Raw genomic sequence first — 17,782 nt, 5'->3', positions numbered from 1 at the left:
TCATGTTATTGAATTATTCATTCCATGAAGAGAGGATTTTTTCCCACTTATTCTAGTCTACTTTGAAGTCTTTTGGGATTTAAAACACCTAATACAGATTTTGCATATTTTTTTGCTAAGTATATTTTTAAGTATTTTATATTCTTTGTTACTTTTGTAAATAGAGATTTTTTTTATCACGATATCATTTACTTTTTCATGTACATGAAAAGTATTGATTGTTTGTGGTAATTTTATATTGTGCTGCTTAATGAATTATTTTAGTTTTTGGATTGGTTTTATCATTGATTCTCAAGGGTTTCCAGGTATGCTATTATATTGCCTTCAAGTAGAGATAGTTTCATTTCTTTTTACCCTTTTTCTTTTTTTTTTTTTTTTGTTTATTTATTTTTGTCAGAGAGAGAGAGAGAGAGACAGAGCATGAGAAAGGGAGGGGCAGAGAGAGAGGGGGACACAGAATCTGAAGCAGGCTCCAGGCTCTGAGCTGTCAGCACAGAGCCCGACATGGGGTTTGAACTCACAGACCACGAGATCATGACCTGAGCTGAAGTCAGACGCTCAACCAACTGAGCCACCCATGCGCCCCTACCTTTTTTTCTAATTTTTGCTCCTTTATTGAGCTGGGCTCTTGCCCAGCTGCATTAGCCAATATCTCCAGAACAAGATTTAATAGTGAATATACTGGGCATTTGTGTCTTTCTCCTGATCTTTATGGAAATGTCTCTAAAGTTTCACAATTAATGAAGATGCTGACTTTAAAACAATCTTACTATATTAAGAAATAATCCATCAATTCCTATTTTCTTAAGTACTTTTATTAGGAATGAGTGTTGAAATTCGTCAAAAGTTACTCAGCATTTATGGTAATAGTAATATGATTTTTCTTCTTGAATTTGTTAACATGATGCATTATATTAATAAAGGTCCTTAGAAGGAGGTCACTTATATTCTTAAGTTAATGCCATTTCCCCATGATGTATTATTTTTTTATTATGGTTTTAGACTCAGTTGTCTAGTATTTTAAGCATTTTTGCATACATCCTTGTAAGTAATACTGGTCTGTAATTTGCTTTTTGTGTGTGTGCTGTCTTTAGTGAGTTTCGATAAATGTATTTGCTTTATAAAAAGTGTTTGGAATCTTCATTCACTTTCAGTGCTCTGGAACAAGTTATGTATGTTGCATAAACACTATGTGTTTGGATTTTTGGTAGAATAACCTCTGAAATAATGGAACTTGTGGCTTTTGCGGGAGGTATATTTTTGCTTTCCTTCTCGTTTTCTTCTCAAAAGTTAGTCTTGGAGCACGTGGGTGGCCCAGGTGGTTAACCATCTGACTCTTGACTTTGGCTCAGGGCATGATCTCACAGTTGTGAGATTGAACCCTGCTTGTGGGCCTCTGTGCCGACAGCACAGATCCTTCTTGGAATTCTCTTTCTCCCTTTCTCTCTGTTCTTCCCCTGCTCACACTCGCTCTCAAAATAAATAAGTAAATATTTTTAAAAAGTAGTATTAATATTTCTACTTCTAATGGGTTCAATTGTAGTAAATCTTTTTTCCTACAAAAAAAGACTATGCAACCCATCCAGGTTTTCAAATTTATTTTCATAGAAATTTATAAAGTAGACTCTCTATATATTTATACTCACATTTGTGTTTATTATATATTTATACTATATATATTTATGTATTATTTAGTTAAATTTAGTTACAATCTTCTTCTTCTTCTTTTTAAAAATTAAGTTAGTTGGTACTTTTTCTATTTTGTTGTATTCAATAACCATGATTTTACATGATTATTGTATTGTTTCCTATCTTTTTTTTGCTTTGATAATTATCTTTTGTTATAATTCCTTAATTATACCTTCTCGTAGTTTACTTGTTTGTACTTCTCAATTTTTAATTGGAAACTTAATGCAATTATTGTATTCTTGTATTTTACTGACGTATGCGCTTATAATGAAATCTTCCTCAATCTTTGTAATTTATACCGCATATTATGATATGTACTATTTTCACTATACTTATCACCATTTAAAAATTACGTAATCTGGAGGTGCCTGGGTGGCTAAGTTGGTTTTTGGCTCAGGACATGATCTCACAGTTTGTAAAATCTAGCCCTGCGTTGGGCTGTGTGCTGACAGCGTGAAGCCCATTTGGGATTCTCTTTCTCTCTGCCCCTCCTCTGCTTGTGCTCTCTCTTTCTCTCTCTTAAAATAAATACATAAACTTTACAAATTATGTCATCTGTTTTCTATTTCTTCTTTCACTCATGAGTTCATAGTTTTTTGTTTGTTTTAACTTCTAGGTGGAAGGGCTCATCGGGTCTTTATTTAATTTTTATTAACTGCATGTTGCACTGCACCATTAGAGGACTTTTTTTGTAACATCTTTCATGGAACTTCCTGATGCTTTCTTCATGATATAAAATAATAAAATTTCGCAATGTTCCTTATATGCTTGAGAATAAGTTTTATTTTGCATTATCAAAATGTAAAGTCATATACAATTTTAAAGGAGTCAGTATGGCTCATCAATATGTTTTGGTCCTCCATACTCTTACTTGAATTTTTCCATTTTATGTCTTGTTCTGAGGTTGGTGTGTTATATGCCTCCATACATCTCTAGTATACTTTGCTTTGTAAAGGGGGTGGCTGTGTTATTTCATCCCCAAAATAACTGTTATTTCTTCCTCGTGTTAACCTTCATCGTGAAGATGGCCTCCTTTAATGTGTTTTACCATTTGGTTAGATTGTGCTTTAATGTCAAAGCCAAAACCAGTGCCGTCTCATTCTTCCCATTTATCTGCTATACCTTTGCCTATACATTAAAGAATTGACCATCTATTTTGTAGAACAGTTTTAGATTTGCCAAAAAAAACATTGTGAAAATAACACAGAGGATTCCTGTAAATCCCATTTTTACTATTACCTAATTACCTAATTTTTCCTATTATCAACATCTTACATTAGCATGGTATATTCGTTATAACTAATGAATCTATATTGACACATTATTACCAACTAAAGTCTATACTTTATTCAGATTTCCTTAATTTTTTATGTAGTGTGCTTTTTCTGTTCTAGGATACTGTCCAGGGTACCATATTGCTTTTGGTCATCAGAGCTCTTTAATTTCTTCGTGACTTTCTCAGACTTGTTCTCGCCCCAAAGGCCCTGAAAGTTTCTAGGAGTACTTGTCAGGTATTCCGTAAATGTCTCTTAATTGGGATATGCCCAATATTTTTCTCCGGATTAAACTGGAATTATGTTTTTTTGGAGGAAGATCACAGAGGTAAAATGCCATTTTCATCACATCATATTAAGGATGTATACTATCAACATATCTTTTTTACCATTGATATTGACCTTGATCAACTGGCTGAGGTAATGTTTGCCAAACTTCTCTCCTGTAAGAAATATATTTAGTAATATTCACTTAAGATTTATTTATGTCTTTTCATCTTGATAATTCAATTATTTTTATTGCTGAATACACTCTATAGATATACTGCAGTTGTTTAGCCGATCACTTATTGAAGGACATTGCTTCCAGTTGATAAAAATTGTGAATAAAGCTGCCATAAATATTGACATGTAGATTTTGGGTGGGTACAAATTTTCAAATCATTTGGGTAAATATCAAGGAGAACAACTGCTGCATCTTATGATACAATTATTTTTAGCTTTTTAAGACAGTGCCAAACTGTTTTCCAAAGTGGTTGAACCATTTAGTCTTCTCACCAGCAAGGAATGAGAGCTCTTGACATTTTGCACCCTTGCCAACAATTGGAATTGTAAGTTTGTGGGATTTTACCCATTTTAATAAGTACATAAGTACCTAGTTGTATCTCATCATTAGTTTACATATAATTCTATTATTAAACTTTCTTGATCACTTGGCTTTAAATACTTTTCTTGAAAACAGTTGGTTCTTGGGACACTTGGGTGGCTCAGTTGGTTAAACATGTCCGACTCTGGATCTCATCTCCCTCTCTCTGCCCCTCCCTTGCTTGCACTCTCTCTCTCTCAAAATAAATAAATAAACTTAAAGCATAAATATTTGATTCTTCGTGATCTCAAATCATATTTTATTTTAGTAAAGTTAAGCTTCTTAATATTTATTAAGTTGCTATGAGGTTCAGTGTCACTCTGGAAAAATATTTTATAATTACTATTATATTGTTATGTTTGTTCTGCTTCTTTCTCTATATATTGTATTTTGTTTACTCAATATTTTATACACTTCTTTTGATATTTAGAAATGTTTTGATGACTTTTTTAGTGGTTATTTAGTTGTTAATTATGTATTTTTCATGAAAAAGTCCTTAGCCCCTCATTTTCTGCTTTAAACTTTTACTATCTGATTTGCCAGCTTTGAATGATAACATTGGATGATAAACATTTTCTTATTTAAACCTTCAGTATCTGATTTTTTTTAAGTTTATTTACTTCTTGAGAGTGAGAGAAAGGGAGAGTGTGAGTGGGGGAGGGACAGAGAGAGAGGGAGAGAGAGAATCCCAAGCAGGTTCCACACTGTCAGTGCAGAGGCCCACATGGGGCTTGAACTCATGAACTGTGAGATCATGACCTGAGCTGAAGTCAAGAGTCAGGCACTTAACCTACTTAACCTACTTAAGCCACCCAGGTGCCCCACTGTCTCATTTGTCAGCTTGAATGATAAATATCTTATTTAACTATCACATAACCTTTTCTACCCTTTCCCCTCCCCTCTTTTTTATTTATAGTTGTATTAGTTTTACTTTTTCATACCATATAGTGTTTACATACTCTTTTACTCATTTTCATCCTTGGTTCAGTCTTAGATAAAAAAATTAAGTATATTAAATTTTCAAAATCAGTCGTTTGCAAAGTTTCCTCAGATATCTCTCTTGGATCCTTGGCTGATCCATCAAAGAAGGCTTAAGAGTCCAATATTCTCCAGGTTCTTACACAGTTAAAATTTTCTTTTCTATAACCAGTATATTTGAAGGATTGAATGATTAGATACAACATCTTTGGTTCAAATTTTATTTTCTTGAGGTTTCTGAAAATGTTGCAAAATTATTGGTTTGATTTGTAAGTTGCCTTGAAGAAGTCTGACAAGCATCTAATTCTTTTATCACTGTAAGTTATTTGATCTTTTCCTGGATGCCCTGAAGGTTTTTTCTTTATCTATAAAATCAATTTTTTTAATGTGTTAAAAAATATATAACTAGGGGTGCCTGGGTGGCTCAGTTCATTCAGCGTCCAACTCTTGATTTTGGCTTAGATCATGATCCCAGGGTGGTGGGATTGAGCCCCACATTGGGCTTCTCACTGAGCATGGACCAGCTTAAGATTCTCTCTCTTCCCCTCTGGTGCCCTCCCCCCCACTTGCACTCTCTCTCTCTTTCTAAAATAGAAAAAAATAAAAAAATAAATAAAATATACATAACTGAAATTTACCAGTTTAATAATTTTTAAGTGTACAGTTTGGTGATATTAAATACAACCCCATTGGTCTGCAACCACCACCACTATCCATCTCTAGAATTTTTAACTAGACTATCTTGAAGTTTTTCATTGTGGGTCATTTTTCCAGGTAATAAATGGCTATAACATATGCACATTGAGAGCTTTTCTTTTAATTTTGGCATTTTTCTTGGAGTATAATTTTGAATATTATGCTGTTCCATTTTTTTCCTTTCTCATAAACTCTACTTACATGTAAGTTGACTTCCTGTCTCTCGTTTTACCCACTTTCTCTCTGACTCCTTTTATTTAGTTTTTAGCGACATATTCATTAACCTTGATCATTTTTCTGCTTTTTCTTAATTCCATATTTTTTTTCCCTGTTTTTCAGGGAGGGGCAGAGAGAAATGGAGACAGAGAATCCCAAGTTGACAGCACAGAGCCTGACGCAGTCCTTGATCCCACAGAACTGTGAGATCATGACCTGAGCCAAAATCAAGAGTTGGATGCTTAAAGGAGTGAGCCACGCAGGCACCCACCATCTTTTGTTTTCATTTAAATCCATACTTCTTTAGGCATCTTGGAACTTTCTTTTCATTCTGAAATGATTTTGTCTTTTTCTTTTACTTGTTTTCTCAGTTTTTCAGCAAATTTTATTTTTTGCTATCGTTAGTACATATAATTTTTTCATATAAAGTATTTTGTTAAAAATTTCTTCTGCCTTTTTGTTTATATTTGTGAGTGGGGGGTGGAGAAGTTTTAAGATGAATGTTTTAATAATAATTGTTTTATTGGTTTTGTTTTATACTTTGTATAAATGAAGATTCTTTATCCATTCATCAGTTGATGGACACTTAGGCTCTTTCCATAATTTGGCTATTGTTGAATTGTGGTTTATATACACAATGGAACACTACGTGGCAGTGAGAAAGAATGAAATATGGCCTTTTGTCGCAATGTGGATGGAACTGGAGAGTGTTATGCTAAGTGAAATAAGTCATACAGAGAAAGACAGATACCATATGTTTTCACTTTTATGTGGATCCTGAGAAACTTGAGACCATGGGGGAGGGGAAGGCAAAAAAAAGTAAGAGAGGGAGGGAGCCAAACCATAAGAGACTCTTAAAAACTGAGAACGATCTGAGGGTTGATGGGGGGTGGGAGGGTGGGGCGGGTGGGTGATGGGTATTGAGGAGGGCACCTGTTGGGATGAGCACTGGGTGTTGTATGGAAACCAATTTGACAATAAATTTCATATTAAAAAAAAGATTCTTGCACCTCTGTATTTGTAGATAAGGCTGGTAAAGTTCATTATGATATTCCTAGTGTAGGCGTGTCCTCTTGTTTTGGTGTATCAAGTATTGTTAATGAATTGCATCACCTTATTTGGAAGGCAGTTGGTAGTTATCCCTCAGTCTTTTTCTTCTCTCTATTAGGATTCTCTATTTTCTCCTCACACTTTGTTTTCCTCATTGTTCTCTCCCGGCTTAAATTATTCTTTCCAAATCCATTGCCTTTCCAAAACTGACTGGTACCCTATTTCTGCATTCTTAAGCACTTCTGTGCAGTTTGACTTTATCTGCTATTTTTTTAAAGTTTTCACTTAAATTCCAGTTAGTTAACATACAGTGCAATACTAGTTTCATGTGCACCATATAGCGATTCAACACTTTCACACCACACCCAGTGCTCATTGTGACAAATGCACCCCTTAATCCCCATTACCTATTTTACCCATCCCCCCACCCAACTCCCCTCTGGTAGCCGTCAGTTTTTCCTTGCATTTCAGAGTCTGTTTCTTGGTTTGCTTCTCTTTCCTTTTTCCCTTTGGCTTGTTTGTTTTGTTTTTTTAAATTCTACATATGGGTGAAACCATATGGTATTTGTCTTGCTCTGACTGCCTTATTTCATTTAGCATAATTTTTTAAAAGCAGTATGTCTCCTTAGGGAGAAGGTTTTCTTTTTCTTGGGGGATTTTTGTTGTTGTCGATCAGTCTTTGGTATTCTGTTTCTCTGTTGACATTGCTTTGTTCTTTACAAAGAGTTAGGAGGAAAATTCAAGAAATGTCTCCACTGGAAGTGGATGCTTCTTCTGTCCACTTCTTTTTCTAATTTGTACTTTATAGTCCCCTCCATCTTGTAGTTATGTTGAAAGCATAGCATTTGTGTGATTTTATAATTTTCTTTTTGTAGCTCTGTGTATTTGTCAGGAGATACATTAGGAGACACGGACCTCCGGAATTGTTATTTCACCCACCCAGTAAATCTAAGAGGCTAATGATAAACAGAAACATTTCCAGAATTTTTGTTTAATTTAAATTTATTTCACTTAATAGAGTAGAAGAATATAAACACATGTAAACACATTGACGTAAATAAAACTTGGTGTTCAGGGTATTGACCACAGAAGAATGGAAAACCCATAGATTCAAAAAAGCATGGACTGTGCATAATTTGTTTCTGTGGATCTATTCATTTCATAATTTATGCATTCAGCTAACAATATATTACCTACTCTATTCCATCCACAAAAGTTATAAAATGTGATTATAATAAACGTTCTTGCCCTGAAGGAGTAGATAGTATAGTGGAAAAGATAGTAAACAAATTAATTAGTGTACTAAAATCTGATGAAATGCTAAGATAGAGCATTTTGTTTAGGGCATATGGCAGCACTCTCAAGCATTTTCTAAGTCAGACAGAAGTAGAAATAACTTGTGATGTCTTTGAAGTTTTCTTGGAGAAGGTTACACTTGACCTATATTTTGAAGGATGAGTTGGAATAAGGTCGGTAAAGAAGTACAAAAAAGCATGTAGTAGGTCAACATCATTGTTACATATGGCATAAATGGAAGTATATGGTAAATTGTAAGTAAATAGGATAGAGAAAAATAAGTTTGGTGATAATAAACCTTGTTTTTGAATTTAAGAGTTTAATCTTTCCTATAATGACTTAAAGGTATAAGGGCTAAAAAATGAAATGATCAAAAAAAATTTTTTTTTTAAATATTCATTTGGACTCTGTATGGAGAACAGATCAGATGAGGGCCCTTGCTTGGGGCAATGTGACCATTGGGGAAACTATTATATTAATCCAGGAGAAAGTGACAGAGGATTAAATTAAATAATAACAAATAATATGAGTACATATGAGTAATATTCAGGAAAAAAACACTTACGTGGTTCATTTGGTGATCAACTAAGTGCATGATGTTGATGGTCAGAGGTGCGGAAATATTCATACCATATGAAAGAAGATCATGTCTTGGCCATGCGGCTTGAGTAACTGGTAATCTGGAAAAACAGTTTTTTGAGGGAGAAATGAGCTTCCTACTAGACATGGAATCACAATGTAGTTCAAATGGGAGATATGCAATTAAACAAGATTGATGGAGTTGAAGTTTAGAGGAACCCTTTGCAACTCATCAGTATAAGCATCGCAATTAAAAACATTTGGCAAAATTCCATGGGAAAAGTGTATACATAGAATATGATGGAAAAGGGGCATTTAAAGTTAGTGAAGGAATACCATATTGGGCGAGGAAACTAAATGAAAATTTGTCACTGGAAACAAGGACGGAAACCCTGACAAAAAGAACAAATAGGGGGGCACCTGGGTGGCTCAGTCGGTTAAGCCTCCGACTTCGGCTCAGGTCATGATCTCGCGGTCCGTGAGTTCGAGCTCCGCGTCGGGCTCTGTGCTGACAGCTCAGAGCCTGGAGCCTGTTTCAGATTCTGTGTCTCCCTCTCTCTGACCCTCCCCCATTCATGCTCTGTCTCTCTCTGTCTCAAAAATAAATAAACGTTAAAAAAAAAAAATTAAAAAAAAAAAAAGAACAAATGGGTGGGGAGGGTAGCAATGCCAAATGCCAAGGAAAATTTAAAAAACAAAACAATGAAAAAACCGAAGTTTCATCTCATTTGACTACCTGGAAATCACTAATGACTTGGCGACTATGCCCTGGCCACCATGGAGAAGAGATCACGGGTTTGGGGAAAGTCAGTAACTAAGACAATTGAATGCAAAAAAAAAAAAAAAAAAAAAAAGGCAATCTGAGCTTATACAATTACAAGGCTGCTGGAAACTATCAACCAGATTAGACCATTTTAATTGGAACACCAGCATGGCCTTTGAAGAGGCGATAATCACTTTTGATCTTGGAAACATTTGGTTTTCGTTACACAAACTCATTAAAAAATAACCATTAGTTAATAAAAGCCCTTTGAGAAGATTATGAACCCTCTTGTAAGTAAGAAAAGAATAACTTGAATTAATTTTTAGACTTTAAATTATTCTGTCATATAGGAAGGAGACCATCTGCCCCTTGTTGTTCACCACGCCAGCTACTGAGGGTGTAAGAACGTTCTAGGAAGCTAGAGACATCCTGAGGAAAATCATCTTCAGCACCAAACCAAATCCCTAACCCCTGACGCAATGAGGATGAGCTACCACGGCAGCTACTATGGTAGCCTGGGCTGTGGCTGTGGGTGGGGATGTGGCAGCTTCCGCAGACTGGGCCGTCGCTGTGGCTAGGGGAGAAGAAAGATAGGTCTGCTGCCGCCCAACGTGTTTTGGAGGCTATGGCTCCACTGGCTTCTGCTAAAAACCTACAGATCCTCAGTCTCTTTCTGTCCCTATGCTGCTGCCCCTATGCTTCAGTGATGTGATCGCTTTTCTTAAGGTAGAGAAAACATCTATCATCTATTGGCTACATGCTCCAAAAGGAATTAGTCGTTCCTATCTCTAGAAGAATCTGGAATCTTTCCATTGAATCAGGATTTCACCCATTATTACTGAGTTACTAGTGTCTGTTGTGATCTTGCGTAACTTGTACTTAAGGTTTTTTTTTAATTCGTGTATTTAACTGGCGTAGGGGATGCGGCTTTCTCAATTCATTTCAGTACATTTCTAATGAGTTAATGAGATTTCAATCAGAATGCTGCTCTTCTTTCTTCTGAATAGGTGTTTTGACTCAACGGTGTTTTGACTCAGTAATGAATTTGATTCAAGAAAGGTTCACTGCATGTCCTGATGTGCTGGGTAGTGTTCGAGGTCTTGAGGACGTGGGAGAACAAGATGAACAAAACCTTGATATGCTTTCATATATCTTACCTTTCATTTGTTTTCAGTGGTTTTTGAATGTAATTTCATTTTTATAAAGTCATCCTATAAGCTATTATTTTTATGACTTAAAAAATAACAAATTGCAAACTTCATTTCAATATACATGGTTTGTATTCTGCGGTTTATTATGGGACCATAAATCTATGGCGATTAAAAAAAATATTTTTTAAAGAAAACATTGAGCTGATACAAAATAAAATGTATAATAATATGTAAGCAACAAAAAATACTGCAAGTAATAGAAAAGCCCTGTACTCAACACTGAATTTTCAAATTTCTAATGCTTTTTATTTATAACCAGGTCAATTTTATATCCCAAAATAAATATATAAAAATAAAATACATACATATATGTATACATACATATATATGAAAGTATACTTTGCTTCTTTGACTAATTAATTTACTTAATTGACTTTTCTGTTTCCTGCCTGTAGAATGAGGGTCTTGTTTTTTAAGACACTGTTTATCTCCAAGTAAGCATAAAGGCTACCTGAATTAAAAATACCTGGAGTGCGTTACCAATTTAGTTTCCTGGAGTATATACTCTGAGATAATTTGTTTTTAATAGGTTTGTTATAGGCCCCCAAACTTTTCGTTACTCAAAACTTTCCCTGGAAAATCACTGCTAGATGGTACTCAACGTCTCAACTTATGTTAAAGCAAAATGCTTGATATCCATTTCTATCTGTGCTCTCTTTTCAGCCAACAATGTTTGTTGTGGTAGCTTTTGGATGCTTTGCACTCTTCAGACCACATCATCTAGAAATCGGTACAATAATTCTATGCACTTGGAAGATCTGATCTGGGCGAGAGCTGACATGACAATTACATCAAAAGATGAAATAATAAACTGAAATCACACCATGTTCCTCTGGATAGTTCATGTTGTGTTTATTTCAAACAAGTTCTTGCGAATGATGGGAATGGTACTGTTTGGTTTATATCTTATTTTTTATTGTTTAGCTGCGTTTTCCTACATTATGGTCATTTGATAACCTTCTTAGAGGCATCGGCCTGGTTTTTAATTTTAACATACACACCCTTGCTGGGGAAACGGTTCCAGGAAATTTGCAAATCATTTAGTCTTAAAATGTTTAGTTTATAGGACTGAAAATAAAACTGACAAAAAAATTCATCATTTATCAAGCAGATTTCCTGTTACAGCGAGTTATTATTTTTTCAAGTACAAAGATAAGGAAATTACCTTGAAGAAAATAAATAAGCCCCTCTCTAAAACTTTAGATGCTGAAGAATATAAGCTGTGTTTTTTTCTTTTATTTTAATTACATACATAACTTGGAGATATTGTGGTTTGGTCCCAGACCACTGCAAAAAGCAAATATGGCAACCAAGTATGTCAAAGGAGTTTTTCGGTTTCCCATATAAGTGCTATGTTCACATAATACTGTAGTCTATTAAGTGTGCAATTGTATCATGTCTTAAAAAATACAAAACTTAATTAAAAAATACTTTATTGCTCGAAAATGCCAACCATCATCTGAGCTTTCCGTGGATCATAATCGCTGATCACAGATGACCATAACAAATATAATGATGATGAAAAGAATTTGAAATGCTCAAGAACTCTCAAATGTGACAGGGAGACACGAGGCAAATAATTTCTGTTGGAAAAATGGCTCTGATAAATTGCTGGACGCAGGGTTACCACAATCCTTCAATTTGTAAAAAATGCAGTATCTGTGTTAGTTCAATAGAGTGAAGCACAATAAAATGAACTATGCCCATACCGGTTCAGTGTGTAAAACTGTTGTGAAATAAAATAGTCCCTTTTCCATTGAGAAAATTAAGATGGGTCTAAGATGAGTCATCCCATGCTTATTTGCTGGAATGGAGAACTGGGATCAGGCTTGTTAGTGCCCATCAGTGTTAGTGGCTGTGAATTGGTGGTTAAGAACAAACAGTATCTCTCTCATCGTACCGACTTTGAGGTCAGGTTCTGTCTGTTCCCCTTGCATTGATACATTGCCCAATACAGACAGATGCTCAACGAATATTGGTCAGAAGAAAACACATCAATTTAATAGAATTTTTTGATCCAAAGAGGTTATTGATTAGGACTGACTGGGACCTCCAATGACAGAATTAAAGTACCAGCTGAAATTGGGCAAGGCATTGGCAATTGATTTCCAAATCCTCTTTAGAAACAAAATTGTATTTTAATTATTATATTTTGATTCTTAAAAGTTCATCTTTGATACGTTTCTTCCAGACGAACTGAAGTAGGAGTAAAGTGATAGGAGTCACGCTAACGTCTCATTTATTTGCTTATATATAACTTCGTGAAAATCTCCTAGCCTTTCAAAAATAGTCACAAAATTGCCTAACTCTACTTCTGAATGCAAAGTACACATAAAATGAAGAAAGCAACATTTTCCAGCAAAAGTTCAGAGTTGTCAATAGGACCAGAGGAAGATACGTATGTGAAAGTTCAAATTGCTAATTGCATGTAAATAAATCATTTTACAAGAGTCTTTTTGCTGTAGTTTATTCAGAAAAACTATATAACTATTAACAAAAAAGCAAGCCAACAAAAAATTCAAATGTACTGAGTATAACTTTCAAATGAAATTGTGTTTCCTTTAACAATGCAAATCCTGATCTTTCGATTTCCTGGTAGGTCAAAGAGATTAGCTTTTTATCATACATGTATTTCACCTTAAGTTAATCCTATGTCTAAAAGTTCCTGCGGGAAATAATATAATTGATGTCTTTTTAGGACTTTTCACATTAGAGGTTCAAAGGTTGAAGTTGCTTGAGGACTTGCTCACAGATATCTTAGATATATGAAGCTTTCTGATACTGACACTTTAAGGAATACCCTTTAGGGAATAATGAATATTTATTTCATTTATGAAATAATTGGTGCATAATTTAAATTCACAGTTAGTGGTTTGAATGTAAAAATGATTCCTGTTGACCCATCAGCAATGACAGTGTTGTTTTGTGTTATCTTTTTAGTGCTAATGATTAATATCCATTGAATAATTTAGCTGCTTGTCTTGTAGATGTTTTTATTATAAAATAAATCTTGGAGCTGTGGTCCTATCTGGAGACAACTAATAGAGGAAATCTAACTATTCCTAAAGACATTGAATCTTCATTGATTTCTTTCTTTTTTTTTTTTTTTGACTCAAATAAATCCAACATGTTCTACATAAGTAGCACACAGTGGTAAAGGGACAAAGCATTCCTGTTACATTTTCCTAAAGAATCAAAACAAGAGTCCTGACTTGGGGAGAGTTTTTGTTTTGTTTTGTTTTTTAATCTTTTTTCTTTGCTGATGATTTTGGAAATTCAGGATCGAGTGCAAAATGAAAAAATTGTGTTGAATTCTCACGTGACTCCAGCCAGTGAGGTAAAATGAATGGACATTCAAGCTAAATTCACTGACAGGTCTTTGGGAATTATTTGATGAGTGAATTGTGCAAAAAGATCCCACAACTTATTTTACAAAAACGATAGAAAATTCATGACAGCCAAACTTTTAAGCAACTCAATTTTTGTGAGAAAAAAATAAATTGTTGAAGATCTTAATGGAATAGAGTGCTTAAGACCTTGATTAGAATAGAGTGAATAAATGGCATATTTGGGGATTTTGAATAAGGATCATCAATATTTTTTCAGTCTTACTGGAAAATTAGCTATAATTTCCCATGATATTGGCTTCAATCAGTAAAGAATGTGTCCATTATTTTGAACAGAAATGAGATGCTATGATGTCTGGCTAGAGGATTTTATGGATGACAGTCATATCTCATGCATGGTCTTTGAAGGTACCACAATCATTGTCAACATAGGGAGTATTTCATTGGAATCTGTGAAAACTGTCTTAAATTAGAAAACAAAGAAATTAATGAGTCTGTTTTTCATGCTACTCAGGCCATGGAATGAGGATTATGCAAGTTTGTTTTTATTGCCACACCTATTTTGGAGGTATAAGAGTCCCTGGGCAGATGGCAACATTCATACTTGGGAAACACACCCAATTACCAAACAGAAACCCCAGCTCCTGATACTATGAGATCCTACTACGGCAATGACTATGGTGGCCTGGGCTATAGATGTGGAGGCCTGGGTTATGGCTATGGCCTAGGCTGTGGCTGTGGTTGTGGTGGCTTTAGAGGCCTAGGGTGTGGCTGGGGAGGCCACAGATATGGCTGGTGCCGCCCATCGTGCTATGGAGGATATGGATTCTCCAGCTTTTATTGAAAAGGAAAAAGACTGGTGTTTTGGGACTTTAGAACCCTACAATCACCCTACTGCTAATTCTTTCACGTCTTTGTATTTCCGTTGGATTCCAGATGCTGCTCTGGCCATCTGGCCACATGTACAGTGAAGACGATCAAAACTCACACTGAAACCCTGAAATTAATCAACAACAGTCTTCATTCCATGAATTGACTGGGAATTTTACAGATTGGGTTGCTGTGGCATCTCTGTGTTCAATTTTCAATAAAGGTATTTCTTTGGATGACAAACTGGGCATAATTTCTTCTACATGATCTCGTATTGATGTTTGCCAATTTTGAAGTTACCAAATGGACCAATTATTCTGCTTTAGGAATATTCTTTCAGGGATCACCTTTTCAGAGGACTTTGTACTATATTTTTGTTCAAAGCATAATCTCTTCTTTTGACCTCAGGTTTAAAAGTTCAGTTTTTCTCTGCTTTCTTTAGACATTTCTCCTTATTTTATAGCATAAATCATCCTATGGGGAAACAAATCTATTTTTTTTTCGTAGTGATGCTTGGAAGTTGGACATTTCTTTGCAGAGCCAACCAGAAAGCTTCTAATTACCAGACAAGGGAAGGATAGCAAGGGAAGTTGAAGTAATTTTGGATTCAGCAAGAAAGGAGAACACAGATTTGAAAAAGATTGTCCCAGACGGTTCATCATATGTGAATGTTTTTTTTTTTTTTTCATTCCTTCTTTCTCATAAGCCATAATAGGAGAAGGAGAACAATGAGAGAGACTGTTGGTCTTTATTTCCCTAGAGATTTACATGTAGTTAGTTGAAGGGTTATTGAACTAAAGAAAAACCAAAGACTGAAGGGAAAACCTTTGCAAGAACTTTGAGGCTAAGCTGCTTTGCATCTTAACCTGGAATGAACAGGTTTCTAGGAATGAACAGGTGCCTAGCACATAACATGAGCTCAAAAAATATTTGTTAAATAAATGGAACTAATTAGTGAGAAAAGAGGAAGGTAATTAAAATTTCTGCCCTACTGTGTGCCAGATATTTTGCAACATGTCATATATATATATATGTACATATATATATAATCAATATATAATTATTTAATTTTCCCAATACTCCAAAACATAACAATTAAAGTGTGAAAAGCTTTTTAAATCTCCAGACAACTCTAAGGAGTATTTAGAATAGTTGGAAAATGTGGAATTTGGAGACAAAGAGGCTGGGATTGTATACCTTCCTCACTAATAACTGTATGACATAAAGCAAATTTCTTAACTTCATTGATCCACTTTTAATCAGGTACATCTGACAATAATTTTTACTTTCAAGAACTGTTGTAAGATAAGCCTACCCTCTGCTGCATGCATAGACATGTAAACAAATAAGTATATATCATGGTGTACAAGACAGTAGGTGATTGTATTAATTTCCTAGGGCTGCTGTAATAAGGCACCACCAACTGGATGCTTAAAACAAGAGAAAGGAAGGGTGCCTGGGTGGCTCGGTCGGTTAAGCGTCTGACTTCTGCTCAGGGCATGATCTCACGGTCCGTGAGTTCAAGCCCCGCGTCAGGCTCTGGAGCCTGGAGCCTGTTTTGGATTTTGTATTTCCCTCTCTCTCTGCCCCTCCCCTGTTCATGCTCTGTCTCTCTCTCTGTCTCAAAAATAAATAAACGTTAAAAAAAAAAGAGAAAGGGAAATTTATTTATTTATTTATTTAAAAGTTTATTTATTTTAGGGTGAGAACGTGTGGGGCAGGGGCAGAAAAAAGAGGGAGAGAGAGAGAATCCCAAGCAGGGTCCCCATTGCCAGTGTGGACAGAGCCTGATGTGGGGCTCAAACCCATGAACCGGGAAATCATGAGCTGAGCAGAAATCAAGAGTCGGAAGCTTAAGTGACTGAGCCACCTAGGCACCCCAACAAGAGAAGTTTATTATCTCACAGTTCTGGAGCCTAGAAGTCCAAACTCAAGGTGTCAGCAAGGTTATACACCTGAAACCTGTAGGAGAATCCTCCTTTGCCTCTTTCTTGCTTCTGATGGTAGGCCGGTATTCTTTGGCTTGCTGCTCCAGGAGGAGCAGAACTCCAATCTCTGCAGTCATTGTCACACTGTATGTCCCTTCAATGTCACTACGTCCTGTTGGCTCTATGAGTGTCTGGCTCTGTGTCCAAAATTTCCCTTTTAAATGGACACCAGTCATGTTGAATAATCAACATGATTAATAATCAACCGACCCTAAAGATGTCATGTTGACCTCATGTCAGCTTGATTACATTTAAAAGACCCTATTTATTTACTTATAAGGTTACTTCTTTATTTTGAGAGAGAAAGAGCAAGCAGGGGAGGGGCAGAGAGAGACGGAAAGAGAGAGAATCCCAGGCAGGCTCCATGTTCAGCACCCAGTCTGATGTGGGGCTTGAACTCATGAATTGTAAGATTATGACCTGAGCCAAAATCAAGAGTTGGATGCTTAACTGGCAGAGCCACCCAGGTGCCCTAAAGGACTTGATTTCCAACTAAAGCCACATGACTCACATCCATGTGGGTGGGAAGGTTAGGTGCTCAGTACATCTTTTGTGAGGGCACAGTTCAACCCAAAGCATCAATCAATATTTTGTGCTTCATATTACTTTATTTCAATGATATAAACTAACAGATGATTCAACATTAAAGTTTTGACTGCAGTCTTAAAATCCTTTCCACAATTATAAGCTTCTTTTTCTGTAACTGAGAGGTTTGAGAAGAGAAGACAATGATTTGGATTTTGAATGGAATGTGCTTCAATTGACAATTAGAAGGTCATTTATAACTGCCCATTAGGGAGCTTGTGGTTTTAATTTATATCCTCTCATAAATATGTACAGCCAAACAGCCTCATAAACAAACATGGAGACATTAGCCCAAGGCAGCTCATAATTGATTTCAGAGAACTGGTTTGTGATTTTTTTTTACTATCTACTCAAATTAACTATGCAAATCAAGAT

The 17,782-nt window shown here is 35.4% G+C and overlaps 1 protein-coding gene across 1 annotated transcript; it reads left to right on the top strand.

Moving 5' to 3' along the window:
- The first annotated feature begins 14,586 nt into the window (after nt 1–14,586).
- LOC112849777 (keratin-associated protein 19-4-like) lies at nt 14,587–15,071 on the top strand. The gene has a single exon (XM_025913481.2). The coding sequence runs from the start codon at nt 14,617–14,619 to the stop codon at nt 14,806–14,808; it is 192 nt and encodes a 63-aa protein (XP_025769266.1). The 5' UTR covers nt 14,587–14,616; the 3' UTR covers nt 14,809–15,071.
- Nucleotides 15,072–17,782: the final 2,711 nt, after the last annotated feature.

The sequence above is a fragment of the Puma concolor genome, chromosome C2, assembly GCF_028749965.1.
Source record: "Puma concolor isolate L17-30 chromosome C2, mPumCon1.1.hap2, whole genome shotgun sequence".
Taxonomy (NCBI): Eukaryota; Metazoa; Chordata; class Mammalia; order Carnivora; family Felidae; genus Puma; species Puma concolor.
Note: the sequence above shows the minus strand (reverse complement) of the source record. Positions and strands in the feature narration are given on the sequence as shown.

Bases quoted from the DNA above. Each gene is read 5' to 3' on its own strand.
- LOC112849777 (XM_025913481.2), top strand. From the start codon at position 14,617: ATGAGATCCTACTACGGCAATGACTATGGTGGCCTGGGCTATAGATGT.